General features: G+C 47.4%; 1 protein-coding gene across 2 annotated transcripts in view; it reads right to left on the reverse strand.

The window, feature by feature from the left end:
- Positions 1-15,088, reverse strand: part of Dnah8 (dynein axonemal heavy chain 8) — a 195,825-nt gene that overhangs the window by 25,326 nt on the left and 155,411 nt on the right. For both annotated transcript variants that reach the window (XM_048347828.1, XM_048347830.1), the window contains exons 85-87: positions 11,315-11,431; positions 8,990-9,091; positions 5,141-5,301 (exon numbers count right to left, since the gene is read on the reverse strand). In XM_048347828.1, coding sequence (XP_048203785.1) covers positions 5,141-5,301; positions 8,990-9,091; positions 11,315-11,431 — 380 coding nt within the window. The remainder of the gene's footprint in view (positions 1-5,140; positions 5,302-8,989; positions 9,092-11,314; positions 11,432-15,088) is intronic.

The raw sequence follows: 15,088 nt of genomic DNA on the forward strand, positions 1-15,088 counted from the left end.
TTTACTCAGCTTGGTATCCATACCTCCTCTCAGAGATTCTGCATTTTGAAGCATAGACTAAAGAGGAGAGAGGCAGGTGGCTCTTTTATTTTTTTTTCCAAATCTCTTTCCCCCTCAAAAATTATGAATGTGAACACATTCATCGATCTCAAAGCAGGATTAGTGGCAAGGATGATTATATAAATTAAGGATTCTTCTGGCTGGGGACATTCACGCAGACTCGGCTACCACATAGCCTATCATACAGAGATAGCATCTTTCCTGTCTCCCACCTGGACTCCGCCCATATTCCTCACCCCAAATGGGACTTGAACTCCTCTCATGTGTATTCCAGTAAATCCAGTCCTCCCCATTCCTTCCCCCAGGCCATCAGGACCATCTTGAAGTTTTTCCTTGATCAGGGCAGGGTGGAAGCATAGCTTGGAAGCTGAGCCTCTTAGTGCTTACTGTCTCCTGGTGGCTGTTGGGGGAACAGCAAGGAAGCAGAGCGAAGAAGCCATTCAAAAAGTCAGGATCTGCCAGGCACTGGTGGGGTCACATCTGTAATCCTAGCTACTCAGGAGGCTGAGATCTGAGGATCGCGATTCAAAGCCAGCCTGAACAGGAAAGTCCGAGAAACTTTTATCTCCAATTAACCACCATAAAAATGGAAGTGGTGCTGTGGCTCAAAGTGGTAGGGCAGTAGCCTTGAGCTGAAGAGCTCAGGAACAGTGCTCAGGCTCAGAGTTCAAGCCTCATGATACACACACACACACACACACACACACACACACACACACACGCATGCACACATGTCAGGATCAATTTGGGGGAGAACACCATGCACCAGCTATTTCAGATCCCCCAAAGAAAGAAGAATTGAATGTAGAATGTAGAGACCAAGGAAAGAGACAACCGCCGAGCTGCAGAACATGGCCAGCCACCTGAGCCAGCAACCAGAAATGGGCCAAGAAATGCTGGGGAAAGAGCCCTGCAGGGGGCGGGTGAGAGAGGGAGCAGGAAAAATGGGACTTGAAGAATGAAAACAGATGGGAGGGAGGAGGCCACACGTCTCCAAGGCCAGCCAGCTGTCCCCTCCCTTCGGAGGCAGTGACTTTCTACCTGGTGCCACTCGGTGTGAGAAGACTGCCCACCTCGGTCACCTATGGCGTGACTACCCATGAGGAGGTGCGGGCCTGTGGACAGAGGTGTGAAGAGAGCCTTGCCACAAGCAGGTGGCTCTGGTCTCCAACCAACTAGAGGAAGGACTGCATCCATCTCCTTGCTCACCAAATCCCATCAGCTCCAATTCACACTGGTCCTTCCCCTCCCTCCCCTCGACCCCAGCATCATCCCCAGTGGAGGCTGAGATCTCCCCACAGGGTCGGGAAGATTGCTCCGTGAGTCAATGAGGATGGAGGGGTGGTAGAGGGTGGAGGGGTGGTAGGCCTAGCAGGGAGGAGGGCCCGGAGCTGGCCTTTCATTCCAAGTGCTAAGTGGAAACTTCTGAGATGGAGAAGAGGCGGGAATGGTGGGCTCAGCAGGGAGCTCTTGACAGTGGAGCTGCCCTGCAAGACACCCGAGGAGATATTTCACTGAAGTCACTGAAATGGCCCTGGAGCACTGAGCTGTCTGGACAGCATCAGCTTGGCCTACAGCAGTTGCAGAGTCCACTGGGACTGAGGAGAGATGGCAGCGAGGACTTGGAACAGAGGAGAGGCAGTGGACTGAGGGGCAGGCTGCGTTTTAAACTATCTGTGAATGAAGAGCACAAACTTAAGCTACTGAAAACCGTTGACCAATAGGGGTAGTGGAAATGGGGAAAGCCAGGGTAAATGAGGGAGTCAAGCTGATTAAAATTCTCTACCTGTATGTGTAAAATACTACAATGAAACACCTGTAAACAATTAACATGCACTTTAAAAAAAAGAGAATGACATGAATATAAAGCAGGCTCTGTCCTGGGGGTGGGTTTTCATGGGAGGAGGAGGGTGAATTTAGTGAAAATACTTTATGTGCATGTGTGAAAATGGAACAATGAGGCTTGTAAAACTAATAGGCCTTAATAAAAATGTAGAAAATGAAATAAAAAACAAAACAAAACACGGGAAGTGTTGACCACTAGGACTACCTGGAAAAGGCATAGGAGTTCTCGAAGAAAACGTCATTATCCAGTCATGACCTTTGAACCACGTTCTGATTTTACAGCGCCCTATTAATAATGCGAACTAAAGCCTGCACGAGCAGCAATCGGTGACTGGAGCATGGCGGAGATGCAAACATGCTCGAGTGACTTTTGAACACAGCACTTGACGTCCCCTCCATGGCTATAGTCTGAGGACAAAGAATTGCAGAGACATCTTGACCTCTGTTTCTCAGATCTGCTGCTGCGAGTGGAATCAATGTATGAACTCTAAGCAAATGAGAAATACAGGGAGATCAGAGGGAACCGGAATGCTCAGTGTACAAGAGAAACGCTATTTGGGTGGAATCATAGGGAAAACTCTGATTTATATAAGCATATATATGTATATGTATATATATGTATATATATATATATATATATATATATATATGGAGAACTGAGTGACTAGCACTGTCTCACACTGTTTTGTAAAATGCACACTTCCTAGAGGAGGTAGCCACTAAGAAGGCCAACAAGGAGAGGAAGAGGTGGGGAAGAGAAAGGAGGAGGCAAGGTGGCTGTGTGCATACAGCAACGGGCGTGTAAATGTACAGTGATACAGAAAGACCTGGGGCGGGAGGGAGTACGGACGTTCACTGATCCTTTACCGATGGCTTGTAGCAGTTCACAGTAAAGCCGAGGGAAGCCTCCAATCCCCCTCGCTCCGTGCGTGCGTGGTTCTGTGTCTCTGGGCTTTGTCTAGCTGCTTCATCCTTCCTGAGAGCTAGCGGCCAAATTTCCTATGGCAAGTCATGGCAGAAGATTGCCATCCCTTCAGCCCAGGAGAGACAGCCTCAACATGGCTCTTCATGCTCCTCAAGAGGATCAGGTCGGGCTGGGAATGTGGCTTGCCTAGCATGCACCAAGCCCTGGGTTCGATTCCTCAGCACCACATAAACAGAAAAGGCTGGAAGTGGCGTTGTGGCTCAAGTGGCAGAGTGCTAGCCTTGAGCAAAAAGAAGCCAGGGACAGTGCTCAGGCCCTGAGTCCAAGCCCCAGGACTAGCAAAACACAAAAACAAAACCAAGAGGTTCACCAGGAACTGTGACTCTGTGACTCCTCAGGCTCTGGCCAAAATGGAACCGAAGCTCAGAGCACGTACATGTGAACATTTTCTCTCCATGCTGGGGAATCAAACCCAGGGTCTCATCACACGCTAGACAGGAACTTTATCACTAAGCCTTACTGCCGGCCAATAAGTGAGCCTTTTTTAAATCACAAATTTACAAGTACATAGAGATTTGTCTGTATTTTTCTGTCTACTTATGTGAAATAAGACCATTATATAGGAGGTCTCATTGATCAGATTCTTCTCAGTCTTGGAGAATTTAGTATCATTAATCCAGTATCAACAGAATCAATATCCATTGGCAAATCAGTATCTACTTCTGAGTATCTGAAGACACAGCACTGGAAATGGGCAAGCGTTCCAGATGCAATGGCATTCACATTTTAGTAGTGGTTGATGTATGATCACATAGGAATAATTAAAGTATGAGTGAGTGATATGAACTATAGAAAAAAAAACACAAAACACAACTATAGGCCAGAAGGACAGGGTTTAGTTGGGGTAAGGAGTTGGGGAGTGGGTTACAATTTGTATTCAGAGTGGCCAGGGAAGGTGTTGTTAAAAGGGTGACATTTAAGCAAAGACCACAAGAGTTTAAAAAGGTGAGCCACCCTATTTCAGAGGAGGGGGAAATGTTCCAGAAAGTGCAATTATTCTGCGGTTGGGGACCTGAGGCGTGAATAACAGGAAGCTAATGGGGGAGGGGGGGGAGGGGGAAGGGCGGGGGGGAGCTGAGATCTGGGGGTGGGTGGGGAGGACCATGGTGTTACTGGACGTGGAAGGTCTGAGTGTGAGACCTGCTAGCCCACCTGTGAAAAGTTTCCACCAGAGCAAGACCACTTCGCTGGGTTCCATCTTCCAGGGCAAGTGTAACCTCAAATGGATCCCTGGAAATTCCTCTTTATTTCTCTACCCCCTTCCTCTTCCCAGCTGACTTCAGACAGTTCCTCCCCGCCTGGTTCCATCACAGGCTCGGGAAGGGCGCTGCGAGCCACATTAGAAAGCACGGAAGAGGCAGAACCGACGTGGGGACTAAGATGTCAACAGGGTAGGGTGGGTGCTCAGGGTGGGCCCCCTGGGACCCTGGCAAGGGCCGAGAACCAGAGGGGGTGGGGTTAGTAAAGCTGTAGCCCGGGGAGACGCACCCACAGGCCTGCTGGGACAGCTCAGGACCTGCCCGAGGACTCTGGGCTCCGTGAACTTCCCGAAGCCTCTCTTCTGGACATAACTGCTTTCCATCAGTGGTTCACAGACGCAATGACTGCGCAGAAGAGCAGGCAGGGCGCTCAGATGGGGTACCCCCCGGCCTCCCTGTGGAGTCTGGTGGTCTTGTTTGGGGTACCAAAGAGAAGAGAGTGAGGTGAGACCTGGTGTGTGGGAGATGGAGGCACTTCTTGTCTCTCCTGGGCTGGACCTGCCTCTGCGGCAGATCCTGATGGAAGGATCCAGACCAGCAAGCGTGAGGAGAGGGGCCATCCGGGAGAGACAGGCAGGCATTGCACTTCTATGGAGACCCAGGGCATTTTTAGACCTTCTTAACGAGCATTGTATTTGTAGTGGATTTTAGGAGAAAGAGATAAGGAGTTTGGAGAGTACTGTCCTGTCAATGGAGAACATCAATACCAATAACACCCACTGTTTTTATGACACAACAGAGGAGAAATAATCAATGCATAAATTAGAGCTTTCGGGTTGTCATAAACACCAGGGCATCGGGATTTAGTGAGGGGAGAGCAGGCCAAGATGTGACAAAGTTATAATTGGGAGACAGGAAGAGACATTATTTCTCACAGTAACATAAAAAGAGGGGAAAGGAGAGAGATTAAGAGAGAAAATGAAATGCACAGTCCTTGCCAGGCCGAGTTACAAATGAGCCCTTCAAATTAAAAAAATCGTGGAGAACTTACGTGATATCAGCATTGGGGTGAAGCCCAAAGACTTCGGGGTTATCTAAGGACGGCAGCGACTGGATGTACTCAAAATACTGGTCCAAGGTTTTGCACACGGGGATTTTATAGCCAGTATAAAAACAGAATGAAGGTTCAAACATCTTCTCGCTGAACCAGACCTGCAAGGGAGAGAAGAAAAGCAAGGGAATTGAAGTTGGGAGCTGGTGGCTCACACCTGTAATCCCAGCTACAGAGGAGGCTGAGATCTGAGGATCGTAGCTTGAAGCCAGCCTGGGCAGGAAAGTCTGCCCAAGACTCTTATTTCCAATGAACCACTAAAAGGCTAGAAGTGAAGCTGTAGCTCGAGTGGTAGAGTGCCAGTTTAAGCAAAAAATAAAAATAAAAATCTGAGGAATATTGTCCAGGCCCTGAGTTCAAACCCCAGTCCTGGTACACAGAAAGAAAGAAAGAAGGAAAGAAAGACAGAAAGGAAGGAAGGGATGGAGGGAGGGAGAAGGGAGGGAGAGGGAAGAGAGGGAGGGAGGAAAGGAGAAAGATAAATAAGGAATGAAAGAAAGGGAGAAAGAAAAAGAAGGGATGGAGGGAATTGATGAGCATCAAGCAGAAAACGCCACTCTGGGGAAAGGGTCACCTGAATTCCATTTTCATACGGTTTTAACTGCATCTTAACAACACCACTGAGAGCATAATTAACACATGCATGAAGAAAAAGAGAGATGCCACAACACAAAAACATAATTTATGAGCCCTCTTTTAGCACCAAAGATGGAGACCTGCCCAGACAGCTGGGGAGCCCTTGCTTAGCCTGGGGGTGGGGGTGGCAGGGGTTAGGAACAAACCCAGCTAGCATAATGGGACAGACAACCTCACTTCCACTCCTGCGGAGGGGGGCACACTCAGAGTCCACAAGGTAGCACTTCACTGCCCCGTGTCCCCCCCCCCACCCCCCCAGAAAAGACTACAGCCGGAGGGGGTGCTGGGCACGTGCAATTTGCTTGCCACAGCCCAGAGCACACGCACAAGATGGGAAGCACTTGTAACCCTCTCCCTGCCACCATCCTGAGGGTCATTACACTCCCACCCCCCCACCCCCACCCCAGCCACCAGGAGCAAATGTATCCCACCGCCTTGTTCTCCTTATGATCTCCTCTTCTCATTACCTGGAACAAAGCGGCGCGAGAAGAAACGCACACTTGGTGTGAATAGACTTTTTCCTGAAGAAAGGGGAAAAACGATGCTGAACGCCTCCGAGCCTGTTTGAGGCGATGACTCTGTGTCTCTCAGAGCGATTTTCCCAGCAGGGAGAGAAATGAAGGCTCACTGTCTGGGTCACTCCGAGGGCTGAGGGTGGAAGGGACTGTGCTATCCCCAGCTAGTCTCACCTTCTCTGGAAGTTTCCCCTCTATCGCCTTCTTGAAGTTCTTTTCTAGGGCCTGTGATTGCTCGGAGATACTGGGTGTCCTAGTTCCCCGGGAAGCTTCATTTGTTTCAGTTCTGTCCTATTCAACTCCAGTGTGCAAGGCACTGAGCTGAGAACCGGAACAGAACACCAGGGTGACGAGACTGGTAGTCCTTTCATTCAAGGAGCCTGTGACCCAGCAGTGGGACAAGCAAATGAATCTATCAACCATAATACGAAGTGCACTGAGAGCCAGAAAGGGGAAAGGAAATAAACAAAACATTGTGGGAGCCGAAAGCAGGCAGAAAGAATGGCTAGGTGGATGTCAGGTAAGGCTTTATCAAGGAGGAGATGGTGGAGAGAAGCCTTGAGAGGATTTTGTCACGAGAAATGGGGATTGGGGAAGCCATGCATAGAATAAAGAGAACAAAAACAAAAATCAAAACCATGTTAGGCGGGTTACAGGAAGTCATGGCGTCCAGGGTAAATATGGTAGAGCTGGAAGAGACTCAAGAGGCAAGGTGAGGTAGGGATGGTTGTAAGAGTCAGGATGGTGACAAGGATTAAGAATGGGGAGCAGCTGAATGTTATTAAAGAGAATGGTGCTAAGAGCAGAGTCGTTGTTCAGAAAGATGAGATTTTCTGTTTCAGTGATGTGGATGACTTGGACGGGAGGAAGAGACCCTCGGGGGCCTTAGACCTTTGGATAACAAATGACCGCGCGGATTCCGTGCTGCCGGCTGGTGTGTATAAAAGCACAATGGTTCTGTCCGGAGCCGGCTCTGTCCTGAGGATAATCTTCTCTAAGTGCAGGGCGGTAAATCATCCCAGGTGCTGACACGGCCTGGGGGCCGAGGCGGAAGCTGCCTTCCGCGTCCCACCACAGACGAGGCTGCCGGGGTCTTCGTCCACCGTGAGGACCCCACGCGCTCCAGAGCAGCTGGCGGAGCACGGCCTCCAAAGCACCCGGCGGCAGGCTGAGCAAGGCCACCGCCCCTTCCTGTGCTAGGATGCTAGGGCGTCGGTGTGGGAGGCTGGGCCACACCACCGGGTCCCCCTCCGAGGACCAGAGCTTCACTGACGCTGGCTAAAGCATTTGGCCACACTGTTCCTCCCCAGACACCGCCCAGGAGGAAGGGCCCCGGGGACACTCCTGTGCAGATCTCCTCCCAGGCAAGCAACCTACGCTGACCGTCTCGAACCTCTAGGCCTCCAGATGGCTCGCAGGAGGCACCAAGCTAGCGCCTGACATCCTTACCATCACCCGTTATTTCCACCCCATTCTCCACATACGGCTTCACACGCATATGCACATGCGCATGCGCACGCATGCAAGCACGCAAACTATCTCAGGATCAAAAGAAAATCCAGTGGGTTGGGGATATGGCCTAGTGGCAAGAGTGCCTGCCTCCTATACATGAAGCCCTGGGTTCGATTCCCCAGCACCACATATACAGAAAATGGCCAGAAGGGGCCCTGTGGCTCAAGTGGCAGAGTGCTAGCCTTGAGCAAAAAGAAGCCAGGGACAGTGCTCAGGCCCTGAGTCCAAGGCCCAGGACTGGCAAAAAAAAAAAAAAAGAAAGAAAATCCAGATTTCTGGTTCACCACTAGTGTACCAATATGCCCCAGTAGCGTGTGCGAGCGCACTCGTGTGTGTGTGTGTGTTAAGGTTTCAATTTTGTTCAGTAAAAGATGGGAGGCAGGGAGGGAGGCAAAGGGGGAGGCAAGAGGGAGGGAGGGAGGGGGAGGGATGAAGAAAGGAAGGAGGGAAGGGAGGGAAGGAAGGAAGGAAAAAAGGAGAAAGGAAATAGAGTTGCTGAACTGAGAAGATCCTACCACAAAGAACTCAATAAGCATAAAATACTAACCTATTAGGCAGTGCACATTGCTTCTTTGACATGTGTAGAGATTTAGAAAGAGTTTGAATCTGATAGATATTGTTTGTAGCATTCATCCTCGATGTTGTGAAAGCCGTAATTGCTAAGGAATAACATTCTCTAGAAATGGTTTACCGATACGCTCTATATGAATTTTACTGGGTACAGAGAAAGAGATGAACATTTTATCCATTTTCAATTATTTGCTCTAATAGGACAAATGAGGAAACCTAATATATGGCAAGTTCCCCCATCACTTATTTGGGACTTGAAGTCACTGTGAGTCTTGGGCTCACAGGAAGAAGGATGGAAATATGGCCAGCGTCTCCTGTCAGGGTGTCAGGGAGCCCTGGGCATGCGCACTTTGCTAATGCAGAGGCGGCCCTGTAGAGTCCTGGTAACCGGTGCTGGCTAGGAGAGGAGTTTCTTAGAGAATTCATTTGGAGCAGCAGTGCTTTTCTAAAGTTTGGCATGCTCACGACTGACAGAAAGTATTCTTGTTGGGAAGGGGGAAAGGCAATGAAATATGTCTCCGCTTTATGCATTCCCCCCACCCCTAGATTGACTTACTCTAGCAAAGCAATTGAGTAGACGTTTGTCAAAGTCATCCGTCACTCGGCCTCCATATTGGACCTCTCCAATCATGTACCGCACTGTACTCCACGAGACACCCTTGATTAAAAAATAAAGATGGGTTGTTCACTGTCAATCCACACAAACAGCTGGGGTCTTTCTCCATAGGGACAGTCCTGGAAAAGCAAGGGCTGGCAAGACTGTCTAGAAATGATTCATTATCTTATGTGAAGAGCTCTCACATCCGCTGGCTAGGGGATTTTTTTCCAAGGCGGGGTGTGTGTGGAAATCTATGCTAGTAAGTGTTAGTGGATAGGCTGCCCATTAGTTACTTAAAATGGGGGAAAAGAGTATTTTCACTTGACATTGTAATCCCCTATAATGTTCATTACAGTCGTGTCAAACTGTTGGAGAGGAAAAAAAAAAATAGTGTTCTAGTGAAGAAAGGAGAACAATCAAGCAATCAACGTTTCAATGCGTTTTCCTAGCAGTGTATTCTCTAGAATCAGTTCAAAGCACAAATAGGAAACAAAGAATATTTGTTCTCAAGACTGTCTTATAATGCAATCCTTTCCATTGTATGCTGTGAGCCAAAACTCCATCGACGAGTCATTAATTTCTATAGCAATCTCCTGCTAGCAGTACACTTCAGATATTAACAGTTTATTTCCTTTAAATCAATTCCTCAATCCACACGGAATAAAGATATATGAGAACGCACCATTCTTATTTACCTTTTCTGGGTTAAAGTTTTGTTTTTCAGCCAGGTTGCCTTTCAAAGCAACGATTTCAAGGTAACTGTTATTTGTGTACAGCGACGTGATAAATAACTATGGAATAAGAACTCACACAATACAATTTTTCACCAAACTGTCATACTCTTAATTTAATATCACTTTGTCATTTCAGGGAAGATGATAGCTTGGTTCTAGAGCTCCTCCCTAAACAAGACCACATCTACCCCGGCTCAGCTTCCCTGTGCCGGTGCTGTAATGAGCTTACTATGGGAAGGAAGAGCAGGTGCGTGGTAAAAGTGGGATTTATTGTGCTTGTACTATGCACCATGTACTAAGCTTTCACAAATACCTAACATACGTGCTCCTCACATATTCTATGGCCACTTGGAAACAGCAAATAGGCTCCGAGGCTCATTAATTTGCCTACAGCCATGACATGGGAGTGAAACGACAGCTCAGCTTGCACTCTGAGCTCTGTGACTTTGACATCTCCCTTCCTACCCCCAAATCAGGCCCTCATCCGTCACATGGGGATACCAGCAGTGCATTCTGTGACTCTCTCCTGCAAACGCGCATGCTCTAGTAAGTGGAAAGCACCACAGAGTCACCAGCAGCAAGTGCTGTGAGACATGACTGCCAGAGCCAGGCACCCGTGGCTCACACCTGCAATCCTAGCTACTCAGGAGGCTGGGATCTGAGGATCGATATTAGAAGCCAGACAGGGCAGGAAAGCCCTCCAATTAACTAGCAAAGAGTTGAAGATGGAGCTGTTGGCTCAAGTGGTAGGGTGGTAGCCTTGAGTTAAAAAAAAAAAAGCCACACAAGAGTGTGAGGCCCTGAGCTCAAGCTCCAACGTGGTACAAACCAACAAAGAAAAAGACTGCCAGGGCTGGGGTATGGCTCAGTGGCAGAGCCCTTGCCTGGCAGGTACAAAGCCATGTTTTCTAGACCCAGCACCAGCAAAGAAGAGGGCACAAAGGAATTTCCTTGTGTGCTGGCAGCGGCCATGTCCACTCTGAAGGAAGCAGAGAAGACAGGAGATGGGAGGCATCCTCCACCAGCGGGGCCCTTGGCGCTTGGGTGAGGCAGGGGAATGGGTACAAGCAAATGCGTTGGAGTGGGGAGGGGGAAGGAGACCCCAGGCCAGTCAGCTGATGGGACTGACCCGTCTCCTCAAAAGGGGAGACCTGGGCAAGCTCATGCTATGTCACAGGTAGCAAGGAAAACAGAAAAGCAGAGTGACTGGGCTTGGTGGCTGGCGCATGCCTATAATCCTATTTACTTAGAAGGCAGATTGGAAGGATCATTGCTCAAGGCAAGCCCTGGGGAAAAAAAAGTTCAAGAGACCCTCCTCCATCTCAACCAATAAAAGCTGAGCGTTGTGGAGTGTTCCTGTCATCCCAGCAGATGGGAAGTGTAAATAGGAAGACCGTGGTCCAGGCTGACTAGGGCATAAACTCAAGAAGAAAAAAAAATAACCACAGCCAAAAGAGGGCTCTAGTTAGGTAGGTAGAGCACCTACCTAACAAGTTCAAAGCCAACTAATGCCCAGAATAAAATAGAAAATAGAGTCTACTCCGCTTACCTTTTTAATATCACATTCATCCAGGTGATTCTGAATAAACTGAACACTGGCTGAAAAGTCAGCTGAATTGAATTCATAGGGAATATTCCATCCTAACGGACCAAATTTTCGTCTTTCCTTAAAAACAAGGAAGGAAGTATTGAATGAGTTTTTTCTTTAAAGCAGGTTTAAAAAAGCTGATTCTCTCTCTCTCTCTCTCTCTCTTTTTGGTTACTGTTAAAACAAGCTATCATAAAATTAAAGCTATGTTATCAAGGCAGACACTGCTGTAAAAGAACATTATGTACAACATTGGATATATTAATGGTTAGAAATATTATTTCATGTGGGGCACCAGTGGCTCACACCTGTAATCCTAACGACTCAGGAGGCTGAGACCTGAAGGATCACAGTTTGAAGCCAGCCCAGGCAGAAAATTCCAAGAGACCTCCCTCTGCCCCCCTATCAAAAAATAACCAGCAAAAATACTGGCCTGAAGGCATGGTTGCAGAGGTAAAGCTCCAGCTGTAAGCAAGCCAAGCAGAATGAGCGTAAGGCTCTGAGTTCAACCCTGGTTATCAGCACGCATGTGCACACACACAGATATATCATTTCATGACACTATAGTCAAATGGTTTACATAAACAGATCTGTGAATGGGGGAGAGAAATAGAGGGGGTGAGGCTGATCGTAAACATGCACGCGTGTGGAAATATAACAATGAAATTCCCTGTCTAATCGTTCTCTGAACACTAATAAAAACACAAAATAACAAATCTCCACATGATAATTTGGAACTCTTAGACTTTTAAAAAATTGTCTAGGTCCTAGAAAAGTACACAAGGCACTCAATAAATACCTTTTGAATTAATTGTTGCTCTAAATCAGACCCTTGAAGGTTGGAAAATGTGAAATGTAAAGGTATGAATTTTTCAAGTGGAATAACGCAAGCCTGCCAGAGCATTGAAGCCTCCTGCTGTTTACTAGGCAATCTTGTCACTGCAGATTTTGAAAACTGCGAATTTCCATTGCACACAAGATGTACCTGTCTTAAAACTTTCGTTTGAACGCCAGCGCCTTGCAGCCTCCTCTCAAATGGTCGCCAACTTTAGAACCACCCAATTACCCACGGGTAATTAAACCCAACTCAGTCCAAACGACCCAATGGCTTTGAAGTTCTGCAGACACTGTTTTATAGGCGCACACATTCTAGAACAGACACCTCCAGACTCTGTGCCCCCAGCAAGCCACACAGATGATGGTTGCCGCTACCGTCTGATGTGAGAACCTACGCGGGGAGTGGAACGCATGTGCATTGTGGGAAGACAGAAGTCTACTTCTCTAAAGAAGTACTGGGGCTGGGAATGGGGCCTGGTGGTAGAGTGCTTGCCCAGCATACATGAGGCCCTGGGTTCCGTTCCTCAGCACCACATACACAGAAAAGGCTGGAAGTGGCGCTGTGGCTCAAGTGGTGGAGTGCTAGCCTTGAGCAAAAAGAAGCCAGGGACAGTGCTCAGGCCCAGAGTCCAAGGCCCAGGACTGGAAAAAAAACAAAACAAAAACAACCCCAAAACAACTAACTTTTCTTCCTCTTTTCAGCCTTCTCCAACCTAACATCCAAATGCATGTGCATGCACACACACACACACACACACACACGTTGTTTCCACAACCCATTCCATCCTCACTGCACATGTCAAGACCTCACACACCGAATATCCTCACTGCTTAAAGGAATCTACCCGGGGGGCCCATTGGTTGCCTATTCTAGATGAATTCCAGTTTCTAGGGAGACACAGGCAGGAGGATTGTGAGTTCCAAGCCAGCCTACGTAAAACACACAAGACTATCTCAAAATAAGAATAGGAAGTCTGGAGTGGAGCTCAGTGTGAGGCCTGGGCCTCCGTCCCCAGCACCACACACAATACATTTCTAAATGAATATGAGCTCGAATAAAATCACGCACAGGTCAGAGATTCAGGAAGCAAGGAGGTTTTAATTCACTGAATTTTTCAGGGTGTGCTTTTAAAATATTAAGGAAACCATTAACATTAATTTGGATCCAGATGTTCTGACCCTGGGAAATAAGAGGGAGGACAGAAAGGGGTGGGGAACATCCGAACGCTTCAAAAGCAGAGAATGCTGCCATTATCTCTGACCTGTCTTTCTTGAGATTTGCACAGTGTGACCCCCATCCCTGATGCGCTGATCTGATCAGAGGTGAACGCCAGCCCTAGAAGACTCTCCCAGTCTCCTCCTTCTAGAAGTTGGGAGTTTATACCCAGGGCCTGCCAACTCAGCCCTGTGCCTGGAGGAGGTGACAAGAGACAGAGGAGAGAGACGGTGGTCCCGGATGTGAACAAAGAGGCTGTGGCCCATTAGACTGTCAGTTTCTCTGAATGGCTTCCTGGCCTCAGTCTTTCTGTTATCTTGGTTTGGTTTCCCTAGTTGCTTCCTGTTGAGCTACTGGGAGCGACTCAGGGCCATCCAATCGGCGTTGGTCAGCTACTATCAGAATGAGAGGAACTTCTTCCTCTCACTTTCTGAGGATCAACTCCTAGGCTGACCCAGGGGTTTGAATGACTAGATTTGAATGTTTTCAGAGTCATTGAGATGAATGTCCTCTAAGTTGTTATCCCAAGACCAAGGATGAACTAAGAGTCTATGGTATATTAATATTAAAATATTGAAGGGTTCAGTAAATCCTTTAGTGTCTGGGACTTCTCACATCTTGAGATCTTCAAAGACAAGACTGTTAAACACTTAATGAAATGGGAATGTTCCCCATTTTCCCAAAGAGAGTGAACAAGGATCAAAATCAGCGAGTTTTATCTATATGTTTGACTTAATTTTTAAAATTTAAGGTTCAATTAGACAGAGATTGGAATGAGAACCAATTCTTCCTTTCCAATTACTGAAGCTATTCAAATTGGCTCTACAGAAACACTCCCATTTATATGCATTGAGCAATTGCAATTTAGTTGCTCTTTAAATGTGATCTCTGAAAATTGCCCCAATGCTAAAATCTGCTTCCCATTTATGTCATTTCCTATCTGTTTTCATCTGGAACATTCACTGTTGAAGTTGGTTCATGAAAGTCGGAGTCTGTTGAGCTTGTCTTAAGGGGAGAAAAAAAGTCCCAGTCTCAATGGTTTGCCTTTTTGTTTCATAAATGAAGTCATTTCACTTGCTCCTTTTTTTTTTTTTGTTTTTGTTTTGGTGCCCACTGTTCTCTCTAGGTGACAAAAAATGGAGAAAGAAACTCTGAATTATCACCGCGGCATAAATTCAAACCACTGGAGCCCGAAGAGCTCATTTGGAGGTTGCAAAGCAAGGGATTTTTCTCGAGCTGGATAGAATATTGGATCTCTTCAGTCCAATTAGTATTTTGGAAGCCATGAATGAGCACAATAGGAGAACACTAACGTACGGGTGTTGTCAAGATGTTTGGATCCAGGTGAGAAAATAGGTCTTGGGAACAAGAAAGGGATAATGTGAATGTGACTGGAATTAGCTGTCAAAATTTAACACACGGCAGCTTGAAAAATACATTCATTTGGAGGCCTCGGGTTCAGAATGAAACTGGGGTTGATGTTTAACAAGAGACTTCTAGAACTAGCCAAGGCCACGAGCAGAGGGAGGAACACAGAGTCGTCGACCTCTGGTTCAAGGCTGTGCTGGTCCAAACAGAAACTAACAGGTTCAGCTGCGTCAGCATCGAAAGGTAGACAGATTTGAACATAAAAACGTTATTCAGTCAGCCAGGCATTGGTGACTCACTCCTGTAATCCTAGC

This window comes from Perognathus longimembris, chromosome 6 (genome assembly GCF_023159225.1).
Source record: "Perognathus longimembris pacificus isolate PPM17 chromosome 6, ASM2315922v1, whole genome shotgun sequence".
Taxonomy (NCBI): domain Eukaryota; kingdom Metazoa; phylum Chordata; class Mammalia; order Rodentia; family Heteromyidae; genus Perognathus; species Perognathus longimembris.